The sequence below is a fragment of the Lactuca virosa genome, chromosome 3 (genome assembly GCF_052849685.1).
Source record: "Lactuca virosa cultivar CGN04683 chromosome 3, Lactuca_virosa_CGN04683_v6, whole genome shotgun sequence".
NCBI lineage: Eukaryota > Viridiplantae > Streptophyta > Magnoliopsida > Asterales > Asteraceae > Lactuca > Lactuca virosa.
In genome coordinates, this window is record NC_136428.1 from 397932157 (window position 1) to 397949602 (window position 17446).

The 17446-nt window shown below is 36.5% G+C and overlaps 2 protein-coding genes across 2 annotated transcripts; both read right to left on the reverse strand.

Moving 5' to 3' along the window:
* Positions 1-5711: 5711 nt before the first annotated feature.
* MEE44 (Nucleotidyltransferase family protein) lies at positions 5712-11658 on the reverse strand. Its single transcript, XM_079086977.1, has 4 exons — positions 10677-11658; positions 10077-10550; positions 6215-9360; positions 5712-6031 (listed from the first exon to the last, which is right to left on the reverse strand). Exons 1-3 carry the CDS (start codon positions 11502-11504, stop codon positions 6760-6762), a joined length of 3903 nt encoding a protein of 1300 aa, XP_078943103.1. The 5' UTR covers positions 11505-11658; the 3' UTR covers positions 5712-6031; positions 6215-6759.
* Positions 11659-14054: 2396 nt separating this feature from the next.
* On the reverse strand, positions 14055-15951 carry LOC145167742 (transcription initiation factor TFIID subunit 11-like). Its single transcript, XM_079086978.1, has 5 exons — positions 15786-15951; positions 14989-15304; positions 14750-14837; positions 14551-14650; positions 14055-14342 (listed from the first exon to the last, which is right to left on the reverse strand). Exons 2-5 carry the CDS (start codon positions 15294-15296, stop codon positions 14215-14217), a joined length of 624 nt encoding a protein of 207 aa, XP_078943104.1. The 5' UTR covers positions 15297-15304; positions 15786-15951; the 3' UTR covers positions 14055-14214.
* Positions 15952-17446: the final 1495 nt, after the last annotated feature.

Below are 17446 nucleotides of genomic sequence, written 5' to 3' on the forward strand. Positions count from 1 at the left end.
CGTCGCTTGTCAGCATAGCTCTTCTGTCAGTCTCGCGATTCTTGAAGTCGAGCTTTAATTTGGATTATCTTCTCTGTCGTTTTGTGAATGGTTTCTGGTCCCGTGAGAGTACTGGCGAGTGATCTGCATTTTCGACCATAAAGAGCCTCGAAAGGAGCATCCTTGATGCTCGTGCAATAGTTGTTATTGCGTGAGAATTCAATCAAGGGAAACCGGGTATCCCATGACTTGATGAATTCAAACACTCAGGCTCGGAGCATAACTTCGAGTGGTTGAATGGCCCGTTCGTTTTGGCTATTGGTTTGAGGGTGGTAAGCAATGCTCATGACTAGCTGTATTCCTATAGCCTTCCGAAGTGACTGTCAAAATCTTGAAGTAATTATGTTTTCTCGATCCACGCAGTGCTTCCTCCACGATATTCTCCGGCTTTGATGCTTTCCAAGGCCGGTCGTAGGTGTTGACAGTGTTTTGTTCTTGCTTCGTGAGCAGACGAGTATGTTATTGATGAAAATAATGAAAAGGCTGACTAGGAATGGTTCGGAAAACTCGGTTCGTAGGGTCCATGAATACCGTGGGGGCATTCGCTAGACCGGAGGGTAACACAACGAATTTGAATTGGCCGTATCGAGTTCGAAAGGTAGTTTTTGGAATGTCCTCTTCTCGGACTCGGAGCTGATGATATCTGAATCTTAGCTCTATTTGGAGAAGTAACTAGCTCCTTAAAGCTGGTCAGATAGGACGTCAATCCGAGGAAGTGGGTATCGGTTTTTGATAGTGAGCTTATTCAATTTCCTAAAATCGCTGCACATTCTGAAGGATCCGTCTTCTTGACGAACAAGACTGGAGCTTCCCAGGGTGAGAAGCTTGGTCTGATGGATCCTTTGCTCAAAAAATTTCTTAATTAACTGGATAACTTCTGCATTTCGGCGGGTGTCAACCTATAGGGTGAATTAGCAATTGATGTGGTTCCCGGTATGAGGTCGATTCGAAATTCGACCTGACTCTCTGGGGTATTCCCGGATGTTCTTCGGGAAATACATCCGGAAAATCGCATGCTACTGGAATACCTTGTATGCTTACTTCTTCCTTGGTCTTGTCCACAACATCAAGAGTTCCACAAAGCACAAATCAAGCAGCATTCGTGCATCGAATAATCTCCACCAACACGTAAAACCACTCTAGGCTACAACTCTCATGGCTATACTGAGATAAGACCCTCCGGTCAATGTGTCTCAGTGAGACCCTTTGGTCCCACAACTCAGCTGGACCCTCTGGTCCCTCAACTCGGTAACTCAATATAATACACATCATATATATCACAAAGACAATAAGCAGGATATCTCATAACTCAGATAAGCACATAAGACCCTCTGGTCACATATAGGTTACCACACTAGGTAAGTATAGTGAGAAGACTCACCTCGGATGATGAACAGCCCCTATAAACGCTGCTGCTACGCACTGGCCTCTAACTCTAAGCCAAACCCACAATTAACCCAATTAGGAACTAAGTCCAAACTCTCACTCATTAGGTCTAACGTTAGTCCACTAACCATCCCATCAATAACCTAAAACCCATTAGGCCCACCAAGGCTCAATAATAAATGGGCTCTCCCGAGGCCTAACTCTCAAATCTAAATGGCAAGCCCAACTCAAGGGCCCAAAGCATATATATATATATATATATATATATATATATATATATATATATATATATATATATATATATATATATATATATATAATCCTCTGGTCCAAAACTCTATTGCAACAAGCCCAAACTCCAGGCCCAACACTCAAGGCCTACAAATGAGACTTAGCCCGAAAGTCCACAGTGAGGTTACACGGGGGGTACCTCCCTTGGTACGCTCAGCGTACTCACGAATCTAGATTGGCCATCGGGGACACTGGGTCAGTACGCTGGGCATACTGGAATTACGCTCAGCGTACTTCCCAGATTCACTCTTTCTATTCATTTTGCCTTAACCCGTTAATACATTAACTCAAATCCCAGATCTGGACTCCTTAATGGCTCTTACTCCATAAAGTCGGTGACTTTAAGCCTTTGGATGGCTGGTAAGGTCACAAACACCCAAAACTCTCATTTTCTCATCTCAAAATGTGCATATCTCATGCATGGGTTGATTCTCACGTCCAAGACCTCATTTTTATGGATCCTCTCCACTAGAAACACTTAAAAGGACAGATATTAGGCTCTGGAGTGCAACAACTCATAAAGCTTCAAGCTTTGGGACCAAAAACCCTAAAATGGACCATATCATGCACAAATCAAAAGGATGGGAAAGCTTTGAGCTTTATACCTTCAAATGATGCTCCAACCACATAAAAGCTCAGATCCAAAGCCTGGACTCAAACTCTATTCTCTTCCATGCTCCTTCTTCACTCCAAAAATCCCACAAGAACACTTATAAGCTCACAATGATCACTCAAGCTCAAAGAACGGGAATTAGGGTTTTGAGAGAGTTGAGATCTGGAAATGATGGCCAGGAATGAGGCCATCTTATTCTTTATATAGGGACACCCCCCCTCATTTAGGGTTTTCACTATGTGCCTAGTACGCTCAGCGTACCCTCTGGTACGCCCAGTGTACTAGGTGGCTCCGCTTCATTTTCACGCTCATGAGTACGCTAAGCGTACACACATGTACGCCCAGCGTACTCAGCTGCCACTTTTCTCAATTAAGGGACTTATCTCTCTAAGACTTCAAACTGTCGTAGCTTCCTCGTTATAATTTCGTTTCCCATGAACCTCATATCCACAGAAAGGCAACAAGAAGCCCTACGCTTCTAGCAACTCGTTGCTGCCCCGAGGCTTCCTCATGCTCGGGTTGCATCCCATGAACCTTAAATCATGGATGATCCGGAACAGGATGTTACACTAATCTTAACAAAACCTCTGAACCTAAATATTATTCTGAAGCTTCATCTAATCCTAATTGGATCAAAGCTATGAATGAAGAAATTGAAGCATTATACAGAAATCATACTTGGGATATAGTTGATCTAGCTCAAGGTAGAAAGCCTATTGGTTGTCGTTGGATTTATAAGCTTAAATATAAATCAAATGGTGAGGTTGAGAGGTATAAAGCTAGACTTGTTGCTAAAAGGTATAATCATAGAGAAGGCATAGATTATGAGGAGACTTTTTCTCTTGTTGCTAAGATTGTTACAATTAGAATTCTTATATGTGTTGCTTTTAGTAATTCCTGGCCTCTTTACCAACTTGATGTGAATAATGCTTTTTTGTATGGTGATTTAATTGAGGACGTATATATGGTTTTACCTGAAGGATATCATACTAAAAATGACAACAGGGTATGTAAACTTGTAAAGTCTTTATATGGTTTAAAACAGGCTCCTCGAAAATGGAATGAAAAATTATGTGCTTCTTTGTCTAAATTTGGATTTGTTCAAAGTATAAGTGATTATTCTTCGTTTGTGAGGTTCAAAAATGACACTATTGTGATCTTATTGGTATATGTAGATGATATTATCTTAACTGGAAATTGCAGTATAGAGATTGAAAATATTAAATTGTTCCTTAAGTCTCAGTTTAAAATAAAATATTTAGGGTTGTTAAAATATTTTTTGGGAATAGAAGTGTTGCCTACAAGTAATGGTGTGTGTTTAAATCAGAGAAAATATTGTTTGGAATTACTGCATGAATTTGGAATGTTGGGGTGTAAACCTGTTAAAACACATTTGGAGGTAAATTTTGTTTTTAGTAGGGATAATGATGATAATTCAAAATATGTGAATAATATAACAGAATTTCAAAAGCTTATAGGTAAATTGATTTTTATTACAGTAACAAAGCCTGAAATAAGCTATGCAGTTCAGGTTTTAAGCCAGTTTATGCATAAACCTAAAAAGTCTCATCTAAATGTTGCTTTTAGAGTATTAAGATACTTAAAAGATTGTCCTGGGAAAGGTATTGTTTTATCAAAATCCAGTTCTTTTGATATTGTTGGTTATGTGGATGCTGATTGGGCTAAGTGTTTGTCTACAAGGTCTGTTTCAGGTTATCTAGTATATTTAGGTAATTCACTTGTGTCTTGGAAAAGTAAGAAATAGAGCACTGTATCCAAATCTTCAACCGAGTCTGAATATCGTGTTTTGGGTTTTGTTACATGTGAAGTTTTGTGGATTTTAAAAATCATGAATGATCTTGGTTACAAGAGTTTAACTCCTGTAAATTTGTTTTCTGATAATGAGTTTGCTATAAAGTTAGCCTTGAATCCTGTTTTCCATGAGAAAACAAAGCATTTTGAAATTGATGTTCATTTCATTAGAGAAAAAATAGAAAATGGAATTTCGAAAATTGTTAAAGTTGATTCATCTAATCAAAATGCAGATATATTAACTAAGTCTTTAACTTCTTTTCAACATGATTTTTTATCAAAAAGGCTTGGTCTTCAAAATAAGTTTGCAGGTAAGTAAAGTAATATTGTGTCAAATGATAAGTTTGAGAGGGGGTGTTGAAAGTGTTATAACATTTAGCAAACTTATAATTTGAGTGTGAAGGCTATATTGTGTTAAGTTATAAATTGTGTAGGGGCTATGTTTGTGTATTTGAATATGCAGGTGTGTGCACGCGGGTTGTAAGTCTGATCCAGGTCCATGGGTAGTCCATGGGTTATATGTTGCCCCGGGTATTTAAAGTGTAATATGTGATTATTCGCATCACAACTCAAGATATTTTTCAGTGTTATTCTCTCGTTTGTCTCTTATTCTTCGTAAGAGGGTTTCCGTTTTAGGGTTTCTGTAAAAACACGTTTGTGTGTGTATTTTGATTCCTTGTTTACATCTGAGAGTCTGAGTGTGATTGTAGTGAGGTTTTTGTTTGTATTTTGTATGATGAAAACCAACTGTTTCATAGTGAATGAAATGTTGATGTTGTGAATGTTTTGTGTTCTTGAGTTTGTTCTTTGAGTTTATACTTTGTTACAAACTTAAAACTCGATTTGCAAAACAGGGAACAAATTTTTTATGGGAACAAGATTCAAAGAAGAAACAAATATACAAAGAGCCATTTTTTTGTGCAAATTTGTCCCCTTAAAAATATAAAAGATGAAGAATCATAAATCTATCCCATCCTGTTTTTCCCCTTACCATCGCAATTTATTCTCTAAAAAAACTCATCATTCCATTACCATCGATGTTGCTAGATGCCTTCATTGTCATCTTCTTTGTTTTTAAACTTCTTCGGTGGCTCATTTCTGATCACCATGCCCAACGGTACCAGCTCCATTAGCGAAGCATCATTGATGAGAGGGAAAAAAAACAATCTGGTTTTATTTAGGAAGTTATTGGTCGGTTTGTATTCAACGAAAAGTTGTGATGTAAGTAGTTTGGGAAGTTGGATTGCCTTAATCGATGTAGGTGTTGTGTCAGCGAAAACGATGGTGGTGGTGGTGGTGGAGGTGAAGTAGACCAATTGGAGTAAAGGGCAAGAACGAGTGATGGTTGTGTTTGTGGTTTCACTGGTGAGGGTGATATCCCCAAAACAAACCATATGGTGAAGTGGTGACTAGTGGTCAAAGAAGATGAGAGAGAGAGAGAGAGAAACGATGGTGGGTGATGGTTTTTTTTTTCTTTTACCCTTTGAATATATATATATATATATATATATATATATATATATATAAGTTACAACTCGGCATAGTATTGATAAACACAAGGTGCAACTCATTTTGTTAATGAAATTTCACTTCGAAAAAGTTCATCAATATATATAAAATTGCATAAACTCGACATTACGTCAAACTTTATTTTTACACATAGCCATGTGGAACATGAACAACACTTCCCAAAATTTGTTTTGAGCACACAGCTACGAAAAGCCACTAACATGATTCTTTCTGTAAGCCCCAAAATACATATTTTTTTATAACTTCATCAAGTTTTATGTAATTTGAGAAAGAAAAAGAAAAAAGAGCATCTGGAAACATAAACCCTTCAGAGAAGCACAATCTGATCAAAACTTCCATCATTTTGTAGTTCCATGAAGCCTGCAAGAAAGATTTATTATAAAAAAGGTTAAATGAAAATACAATGTTATTTCTTGTATATAACCATTATTTATTACATCAAAAACCAATGGTGGGTTAACGTAACATGCCCTAGAAAAAATCCTTCTTTGATCAAATAGCGATGACTCATAAAGAAATAATTCCATAGAACAAATAACTTACCTTCTTTTAACTATGTAGGGTCTTATACTGCATTTGACATGCATTGGACTTGGATTGGCACTCAAACCGATGTCAATGAAACAAAAATTACAAATTTTTTGTCCCATTCAAAAAGGCTGACACAAAGTAATACTGATGTCAATAGGACAAAAACTGCAAATCTTGTCCTATCCAGAAAGCTGGCACGCATGTCAATAGTACAAAATTTGTAAAACTTGTCCCATCCAAAAAACTTGTACTTGTACTTCCATTGCTGATGTCACTTAGCAAAAAATTCCAAATCTTTTGTCCCATTCCATTGCTGATGTCACTTAGCAAAAAATTCCAAATCTTTTGTCCCATCCAAAAATCCAGTGTGTTTAGCTGATGTCAGTGGAACAAAAACTGCAAATCTTTTGTCCCATCCAAAAAGCTGATATTGATACTGGTATTGGTACTCTTGATTATCAAAAAGGTGGAACATGGACTTGCCCGTTGCCCCGATATCTCATCCATGCAAAAGACGAAAATGCCCTCCTCATCATCAAAAATAGGTCAACATTCATCTACGAATTACCAACACTCGGTATAATCAACGGGAGTAGCTTCAACTTACTCGAATCACAATTATCAGTGAGAGACAAAAGCCGATCCTCCAAAGTAGAATACGCATCCGCAAACGCCTTTATACATTGATGAATCCTAAAACAATTCCTTCCAACATTATTCGCAGGATACAAAGGATCGTCTATATAAATCGGATCAATACTATACCCCCTTTCTCTATTTATATAAACCCCACTCCCTTGAACCGAAATCCGCATCTGACGTGGATCAAACACGTTTCCAAAAAAGTAAAAAAAATCCATAAGAAGCCCTCCAAAGTTTTGATTAATTGGTCTCCCATAATGATGCTCATGTTGAAGAAAACGTGTTATCAACAAAATCAAACAATAAGAACTTAAACCACCGGAATACGATTGGTCCAAACTCCGGTCAGCCAGAAATTGTTTTAGGACAAGCGCGAGAGGGGTGGCGGCCGGAAACTGTTCCGTAAGTTCTTTTACTAATTCCGTTGTTTGTAATCCGGTGTGCGATGGTGCTTTGAAACTTATATCGATTCGGATCAATTCCATTCCGGTCAACTCCGGAATGGAATCATCGAAAGGAACTTGGACGACAAGCATGATGATTGGAATCGCGGTGTTTTCCACGATTTTGAGGGAGTCGTTTTTCACCCACTCTTGATTCGCGAGATACCGAGCCGCGTGTTGGAGACAGGTTTCTTTGATTCCATTCCGACCTTCGAGGATTCCGGCTTCTTTTATTGGTTCTAGGTTTCGAACGGGAGGGAGGCAAACCACGAGATCGACATCACTTGTCGGGAGAGATAACCCGGTTGCGTTTGACCCGAAGATGTTAGTTCGGGACCGCGGCCATAAAACTTGAAGCGAACGGGTAACCCGTTTGACCGCCCAGTTGATGTACGGTTTCCGGGTCAAGTTTACTCCGGCGACCCGTTTACAAAACGAGTCGATTTCGTCGTTTAAAAGACTGTGCATGACCGGAATCGTTGAACTACGAACGGTGGAATCTAATTCCGATTCCGGAGATTGAAGCGGAATCGCCAAATCCGGATGTTTTTCTTGCGAGATTGCAATCAAAGCTCCCGGTAATTGACTTTTCTTTCTCCATGAAGGCCAAACGACTTCACTTCCATCTACTCTCAAACACGCTTCTTCGAAATTAATTCCGTCATGAAACCACCCTTTCACGCCCCAATTCCGGGGACTCGAGCTACCGGAACGAACAGTCGGAAACCCGCGTTGCTTCCTCGAATCACCGCCGACCACCGACGCACCACCGCGCGGGACACAAAGAACCACCGGCGAAGGCGGCCGTTTCACCAGCGGCGGTTCTTCTCGTTTGCTAGGCGGCACACACGGCGATTTATGTTCGTACGTGTGGGCCCGCTTAAACTCCCGCGACCGGTCCCGCGAGATAATAATCGGTCGCAAAATCGGATACGGTGCTTCGATGTCCAAAGAACCGGAAACATTCACGTTCATGTTGATGTTCTCATCGGTGACTTTTCCGGTGACTTCTCCGGGGATAACGTATCCGATTGGATCGAAAGCCGAACAGAAAGATGCACCCGAAGGTGATGAAAAAGCAACCATGTCATCAACAGTCCGGTTCATGTCGGCTTCCTGCCACGCCCACGAGCTGTCATCGGAGCTCAGGGAAGGCGGGCGGGAGAATCCGGTGACTGGGTGGTCGGAGGAATCCCAATACATAACTCCACCACCAAAATACTGACTATAATCCATCCCGGAAACCGCAAAGTCTTCTTCACCCACCCATTGACCATCGTGCTCCTCCACGAACTCCGGAGAGTCAAAGTTTGACTCGCCGGAGAATCTCCGGGTGTCATCATTTTGAGGAGTGGGAATTTGTTTGAAAGATTGTCTTCTTGGCATAAAAGGGAGTAAGCCATTGAAGCTGTGAACCATTGGTGGCCAATCTAAGCTCATTGGAATGGGGCGATGGTGCACCATAGCTTCGGTGCACCCGTTTTCGATTGTCCGGTTTCTGACTGTGTGTAAAAAGCCTGATTGGTGGTAATGATTTTGCCAGTTGTGGCCCACATCTAGATGCAATCGATCAGTGGTTGTAGGGAGGTGTGAGTTTGTGAATGATAATTGAGGACCATTATTTGGCCATTCATATGGAGAGTTTCTAGAAGAGTTGACTATTCCACTTCCACCATGGATAACATTGACAACTGGTTTTTCTTCTTTTTTTGTAATTTTAGTCTTTTCTTTCACTTTCTCAAGAGGTGATACATTGGAAGAATTGATAGCTTCTGTTGAATTGTCATCAGTGAGAATGGCATTTGGTGTAATTTTGGTGTCTGGAATTTCGGGTACCAATTTCGGGTCTTGAGAAACGGGTGATGAAACGGGTTTTGAAGGGGTAGTTTGGGAAACGATGCTTTTGGTGGGGTTATTTACAATTATGCCATCTTTTTTATGTTTCTTTCTTGCTCTTTTGCCTTTCTTTGAGGTGGTTTGAACTGTTACATTAACAACCATTTCAGGTGTGGATAGAGTCTCTTTTTCAATAACCTTTTCATGAAGTATACTACCCAATTTATCTCCATCATCCTGAAATATTAACAGAAAAAAAAAATCAGAAAATAGCAATGTACTTTACTAGTGTTACCAATATAGGTATTTTGCATACAAAAATGTTTTTTAAAAAAAAAGCTTTTCTATAGAAAAAAATGGAGGTATTTTAAATGTAAATATCTTTTTTTGTATAATTATGAACTTATACAGCTAAAAAACCATATTCGAAACAAAATTTTGAAAAAAAAAGATGTAAAAAAACTAAATTTAGGATGAATTCGTAACAAAATTTTGAAGTTTGGGCCAGTTGCCAAAAGGTTTTTATATAGAAGGAAGGTTTTTATGTGAAAATATGTTTTTTGGTATAAATAAGATTTTATACAGCAAAAAGAACATATTCAAAACAAAATTTTGAATAAAAAGATGTAAAAAAGAAACTAAATTTATGATGAATTCGTAACAAATTTTTGAAATCTGTGGCCAAAAGTGTAAACTTTAGACCAAATTTGTAATAAAATTTAAAATTTGAGCCAAAAGTGTAATTTTTGAAAGTGGGATAACTCGTATACCAGGTAAAACCGAAAAAGGGTCAAATGAATACAATTGATTATTATGGGTAAAAATATAGCATATTCCCTTTATTGGTAAAAAGAGTAAAGTATGTTGCCATGTTCTATAATTTTCAAGAGAAAAAATTGGTTTTAAAAGGATGTACAAATATTTAAATACCATAAATAAGACTAAAAACACACCTTGGAAGGCTTCTCAGGAATGGAATTACTCTTGAAAGATCTTTGAACAGGAATCTGTTTTTTAACCTTCCCTTTTTTACTAGAAACAAGTTTTGGTTCTGGATTCTTGGTTGACTTTGTTGACCCAAAATCTTCAAGGAGCTCAAGTTTTGTGAAATCAAGTGAAACCACCATGAGCAAACCTCGTATTCTTCTTAATATGCAATCAGAAATTGTATTAATGGAACCCAATGAGGTAAAGAAAAGTACTCCTTCATCAAATTGACTATGCTCAAATGCTTGTATCATAGTTGAAATCTCGCAAACAAGTAAAAGGTGATTTAATTTATGAGATATTGAAGATGATAATTTATCATGTTGAGAGATAAATAGAGGATGCTTGTATCTTGAGGATTGTTTATCATTATCTCCTCCATTAATGGTCTTCAAGTCATCTTCAACACCACTACTTCTTCCATTTAGAATTTCCTGAGTCTGAAAATAATAAGCTTTTTATTATTATCTGAGGAATAATCCAAACCTGATTATTTTGACCCTAACCAATTATAATCGTTATTAAATCAAGAGCACAAACAATAAAGGAGTTTAACAGATAAGTACCAGAAATCTTGTAGCTTTTCCCAACACAGTTCGAAAAACTTTGTTCTTCATTTGATCATCCAACTTCATCCACCAATCCACACACCCTTTCTTCCTCCAATAAGCATTTGCTGCCACACCTGCAACTGCACAAATAGACTTCTCTTTCAATTTCACACCTCTCTTCTTTCCAATATTCAAATGCAACCATGACAATCTCAAAGCCAACTCCAATCTATTGGCCACAAACGCCTCCACACTATAATACCCTTTCGCCTTTAACCAATTAAACTCCATCCAATCCAATGATCCCGACAACACACTCTCCTCCCCTCTCAAAAACTCGTCATTTGAAACCCCATCCATAGCCTCAACAAACGTATCCACATTTTGAACAAAATCTCTACTAACCGTAACAGAATCTAAAGAGGTAGAACAGCAAGAACCAAAGTTTTCACCTTCTTTCGAATCAAACAACTGTACCGATTCACGAATAGACCGCTCAGGCTTCGAAACCTGGCTAATTCTCTTTAGCAGCCCATGGGATTTCCGGAAACAGAAACTGGGGATGTTAGGGTTTGATGAAGACGAGGGGATGTCAGGGAGGATGATGAAAGAACCATGACCATGATCTTTGAGTTTGAATTGCATTTGGATTAGAAGTTGTGTGAATGATTTGTCGACGATAGTGAGGTGGGATTGTCTTTCGTGAGGTGTGAGTGATGAGAACCATTTGAGAATTGAGGATCTCGGGTTAGGGTTAGGGTTTGATGATGAAGATGGTGAGTTGGAATTGTATAGAGAGATGTGGGAGGTGAGGGAATCAATCAATTGACGCTTTGATTCCATTTTTGTTGTAAGAATTGGATAGAGAAATGGGGGATTTTGTGAATTTGGTACGAGAAATTAGGTGCTTGTTTGAGAAAATTTTCAAATGTTTGGTGAGGGGGAGGAACCACACCGTAACACCAGGAGTTGACAAAAAAAGGAATTCTTTGCATTTTGAGTATTAGATTTGTTTGTTAAAACTACTAAAAATTGAAAGTATAATTTTTAGGGATGAGCATTTATACGGTGGAATCGGACCGGACCGAAAAAAAAAAAAAAAAACAGAATTGGAATTGGTTCGGGCAGGGTTTGGAACCGAACACATTCTTAAAGGCATACTTACTTGTAGAACTGAAGCGGAACAGGACTGGGGTATTCTGTCCGGTTCCTGGTTCTCTATTTTCTCGGTTTCCGGTTTTTCTGTTCTCGATCAGGTTCCGAATTGATGCTCGTCCCTAATAGTTGTTATTTATATATAGTTGTTCGACAAACTAGATCAAAACTTTTAAAAGTGTAAAAAGCAATATATAATCAAAAGCTAAAAATTCTCAAATTTTTTTGAATAAGTGGCTCTTTGAAAAAAAAAAGTTAAAAACATGTATTGTTAAACGAAACTTTTCCTTTAGCTCGTGTTTTTTCTTAGAAACTCGTTGCGAGCACATCCTTAATCGTAAGATACCATATTTATATAAATTTCGTGTAATTTAAACTGTGTGTGTATATATAGAAAAAATTTTGTTGATTTTTTTTAAAAAAAAAAGGGATAATGACTTAAAAGGGTAACATATTATTCGATTTGTACACATTTGGTCACTGAGTTTTTTTTTCGTCCACATTTACCCCTTAAACTTGTTAAACTGTACACATTCAGTCCTTATGACCTGTTACTCCAGGTTAGCCTGGAAAAATGACTTGATAGGGTAATATATTTTTCATTTTGTACACATTTAGTCCTTAAGATTTTTGTACATATTTAGTCCTTAACATTTTTTTTGTTTCAAAATAAGTCCTTTTTTTGTACGCATTCAGTACTTATGAATGATTTCTTTAGGTTTTTTCACGACATCTTACGTGAGACAATCATTGATGAGGTGCTTGGGGTTGTTGATGCTTATGTCCAATGCGATCTCGACTGCTTGGTTGCGTAAATCTTGTGGTTTGGCTTAGGTCTTGTATTTTGAACATCGTAACTTCTTCATACGATATCAGATTTTAAGGATCTTTATCCACGTGTTCATTTTTTAAGTCTACTACAACTTTCATTAAGATTACTCCCGTTAAAATGTAATATATTTTTACTAACGATTTTATAAAAAAAACATACATACATGCATTCATAAAAAACGTATGGACATGGGAAGACGCAGTAATACATAGTAGGTGCTGCCGAGATGAAATAGGTGTTGTCGATACATGGAAAATACGTATAAACGTAAAAAATAAAGCGAAAATTTTTCCACTGCGAACAGAAAAAACAGGTGTTGTCGGTGCAACATCGGGACCATACTAAATCCATCACCGCGTATGGATATAAAAATCGTAAGTAAAAATATATTATTTTTTAATGGGAGTAATCTAAATGAAAGTTGTAGTAGATTAAAATATGAACGCATGGATATAAAGATCGTTAAAATCCGAGATCATATGAAGAAGTTATGACGTTCAGAACACATGACCTAAGCAACAAAGTAGTCGAGATCGCGATGGATATAAGCATCAAAAGACCCATACACCTCATTAATGAATGTCCTACGTAAGATTTCGTGAGAAAAAACTAAAAAATCATTAATAAGTACTGAATGGGTACAAAAAAATGACTTATTTTGCAAACAAAAAAAAAGGACTAAATGTGTACAAAAATATTAATGACTAAATGTGTACAAAGTGAGAAATATATTACCCTATTAAGTCATTTTTACCGGGTAACTTGGAGTAGCCGGTCATAAGGACTGAATGTATACAGTTGAACAAGTTGAAGGGGTAAATGTGGACGAAAAAAAAACTCAGTGATCAAATGTGTATAAATCAAAAAATATATTACCCTTTTAAGTCATTATCCCTTAAAAAAAAACTAGCGGTTTTTTAATAAAAAAAGTTTGAAATTTTAACCATTTTTAACCAATATTAATACTCACATCAAACTCCGCCTTCAAAATTATAACCATTTTTAATGGGTATTAATTTCAATTACTTCTCTCAAACCATTTATACTCTAGCTTCAAAATATCTTCTCCAAGAATTTATAAAATCCCAGAATTTAAAAATAAATAAAATAATAAAAAAAAATTCTACAAACCCCAGTTCTCATTGTGCTTTAAGTGTTTTAATATGTTTTTCTATGCATTAAGTGGTGTAATTTTCCATTCAATTCATTAAATTCTAATTTTTATAAAATTTAGTTGTTCAAATAAAAGAATAAAACCGACAGGGCCCCACTCCCTCTAACTAACCTTATCAACTATCAGCTTGTTTATCAACTTTTCACCTAGTCTACAAAACACAACCTACGTATAAAAAAAATAAAAATAAAAAAAAAGATCTGACGCTTCCAAAAAGGGAATAACACAAAGCTCAATTCTAACACGATCTAATGCCATATATTATGTTACACTCATAAAGTTCGAGGTCATGCATATTTAATGACTTAACTAGAGCAATTCTACAACAAACCATACATATATTAATTTTACAAACAAAACATTTTTTTTGTAGATCATACATTTCAACATGATTATCGAAAAAGCCTTTGAACTGATCTTTTGGGTATCTTGCCTTCTAATTTAAGCCTTCTATATGCTTCTCTGACGTGGCATGGCCTGAGGGGCCCACTCTCTTTTCTCTCTTTCATCACCACTTTCGCTACAAAAGTCATCCATACACGTCATAATGAACAATTTAATGCAAAAGTAACAACTTAATAAAGAATCTCATATTTTTCATAGCTATCTAGTATAGGGTGCTTTTTTTCATTCCATCATGAAATGGGATGAAATTATGTGATTAAAACAATTTTAAATAAAAAATTGTGTGATTAAAAATAAAATTATAACATAAAAATTATTTCTACCTGTTTCAACAAGTTCACCAACAAAAATCTTTGCAATTCCAGATACCACAATAGTCATGGGCATAGAGATTTTATTGCTTCCAGTAATACTACCTAACAACTGCATTCACACCAAAAATGTTAATTACAATTTACAAATATTAGAGAAGGGTAATTACGTCTTTTTACACAGACAAACAAGAGAAAAAGACGTACATACCCTTTTCATGACAGATTTCTGAAATCCAGATCTTCTGAAAGATTCATATCTACTCATTTGTTCCTCTGTAAATTGTGACAAAATAGACCTGGGAAAATAAATTAAATTATAGAAATTACTTTAAGTAATAACCTTCTATTTATTTGACATGTTACATTTTTAGCTAAACTATAAAAAAAATTTACCCATTTTACCCTTTTGAGATAAAATATAAATAAATAAATCGATTAAATACTTACTGCATCTTGGCCATCTTGGAAGGATCACTGGATGATGGTAACTTTCCAAGTTCAACATCCATGTTCTCTTCTTCTTCTTCATCATCATCTTCTTTGTTTTTCCCCATTTTGGTAGTTGCTGACGTGGCAGCTGATTTTTGTGGGTTTCTAGAACGGATTGTATTGTCCACGTCAGCACCCTGAGAGTTGACTACTGGTGGTGCATTGGGAGTTTGGGGTTCAGTCTCATCATGAGCAGTTGGTGAATTGGGTGGTGATTCCTCGTGTTCTTCAGCCACTACTTCAAATGGATCCTTGGATTGTTGCATGCTGATTTCTTCAAGATTAGATGAAGTAATGTGAGTTTTGAATTTTGATTTTGGTGTTATTTAATGAACTATCGATTTTTTATCAACGTATTTAGGGTTTTTTTTTAACATGAAGTCGCACTTTGACTATGCGTCTTGAAATACTAAGAACAAATCTCAGAGTACAGACAACACAGATGCAAAAAATACTGTAGAGTTGCAAAGAACTCACTTAGGAATTTTCTCGAACACCTTATATGCAATGCAGCGTCTTTATAAATAAAGGATACCACGTTACCTGATTGAACAATTTTTTTTGTTTATGTTTTCATATGTCGTTTCTAGACCTACTCATGGTTCGACTAGTCGTTTTATTCTAAGATTTATGATTTTCGAGTTCGAGTAAGTTGACTGGTTGGTTTTCAGCTCAAAAAAATGAGAACTAAATACACAATGGGGATCTAGCAGCGATTTAATGGAAGAAAGGGGGAAATTTGTGCGATTTATTACCTGAGTTCCTCGGAGGAGGTGGACAGCAACCGCGATGACGAAGATTCGTGCAACGATCAACGGAGAAGATGGATTGCTATGGCGGTACAGCAGCGATTTTGGTGGGTTATGCGGGCTATGAGGGAAAGGGGGGAGAAACAAACGAGGGTAAACATGGAAAAAAGCAATGTATCTACTATTTAGGTAAATTATGTATATAAAATAATCGACAAAATTGCAAAAATGGTCTTGTGTTCCATTTTGGTTAAAAAAAGTTTTGAATTAGCACCTGTTCAAAACTTTGATTTTATTAAGAATTTGGTCTAATTGTTTTGAGTTTTTTTTTTTTTTTTTTTTTTTTTTGATAAAACTACATAAATGGTCTGTATAGTTTATCGAAAATTGTCATTTTGCTTTAAAAAAATTTAATTAGCACCAGGGATTCAAACTTTTTATTTTGTTGCAAGTTTGATTCAATTTGTTTTGAAAATATTTATAATGACGGATTTGCCCTTATTCTTTTCTTTTTTTATATGTTTTATTAGTTTTCTGATTAAAAACTAAAAATAAAAAGAAAAGAAAAAATATAATCCCACCACCCACGTGATTCCTAAATCAGACAACCATCATTTCTCTTTCTCCTTTCATTCTCATTGGAGATACTCACCATCGGAGATCATCTTCTTCGATGGTTTTCAGACCACCACCACCATCTATTGTTGTTGGAGCCGCACCTTTTGTCGGAGCAACACCATCTGCATACTTATTATAGATCTGGAAACGCGAAAAACGGAAGCGACGTGTTAGAAAGACGATTTTGCACAGGTTTTCAGATCAAGAAGGGCGAGAACGCAATGGTTAGGATTTCTGCTATCGGAGAAGGTGAATCGAGAATATCAGAGAGCGATTCCGACGTCCGTCAGCAAGAAGGGCGGCAACGGTTCTAGGTTTTTTTACAAATATTGAAAATTTTAAACGACTGTGTGTATTCGTTTTCAGGTTCATCAGTGTGGTTTACAAATCTATATTCGTGTTAATTTTTGGATTTTTTATATGAGAATACTAGGGTGTTACAAATCTGGTAATTAGTTCTTGTGATTTTACAAATCTTGTAATCAGGTATTCTTGTGGGTTTACAAATCTGATTGTTATTCTTGCTTTAGAAATCTGATTGTTCGTGTGTTATGGAGTGTTTGTGTGTCGATTTATGTTGACCTTGTTAAATATGAGTGTTGTGTATCCGATTTGATCTTCATATGTTTAAGAAAAATTGAGATTGGTTGTTCTATGTGTGTGTTTGAGTTAGAAGTTGGTTCAAATTTTCATCTGGTTCCATATCTTCATCTTGTTCATCTTTGTATATGTGTGTATAAATCAGGAAAAGAGATACATGGTGAGAGTTTAAAAATATGATAATTTTGAGTTTGAGTTGCAGCTATGGGAAATTTAGTTTAAGTTTATCAGATGGTAGTGACCGGTTGTGGTGGAAGTCGTGGTGACCGATGGTGTTAACTGGTGGTGGTGGTGGTCTTTTGAAGTAAGCATTTTAAGAGAGGGAGAAAAACGAGTATTAGAATGGGTTTTAGTTTTGTTATGTTTTTTATTATTTTTTAATTGTTGTAATAAAAGAAAAATAAAAAATAAAATAATACGGAGAAAAATCGTCATTATAAAAAAGTTCA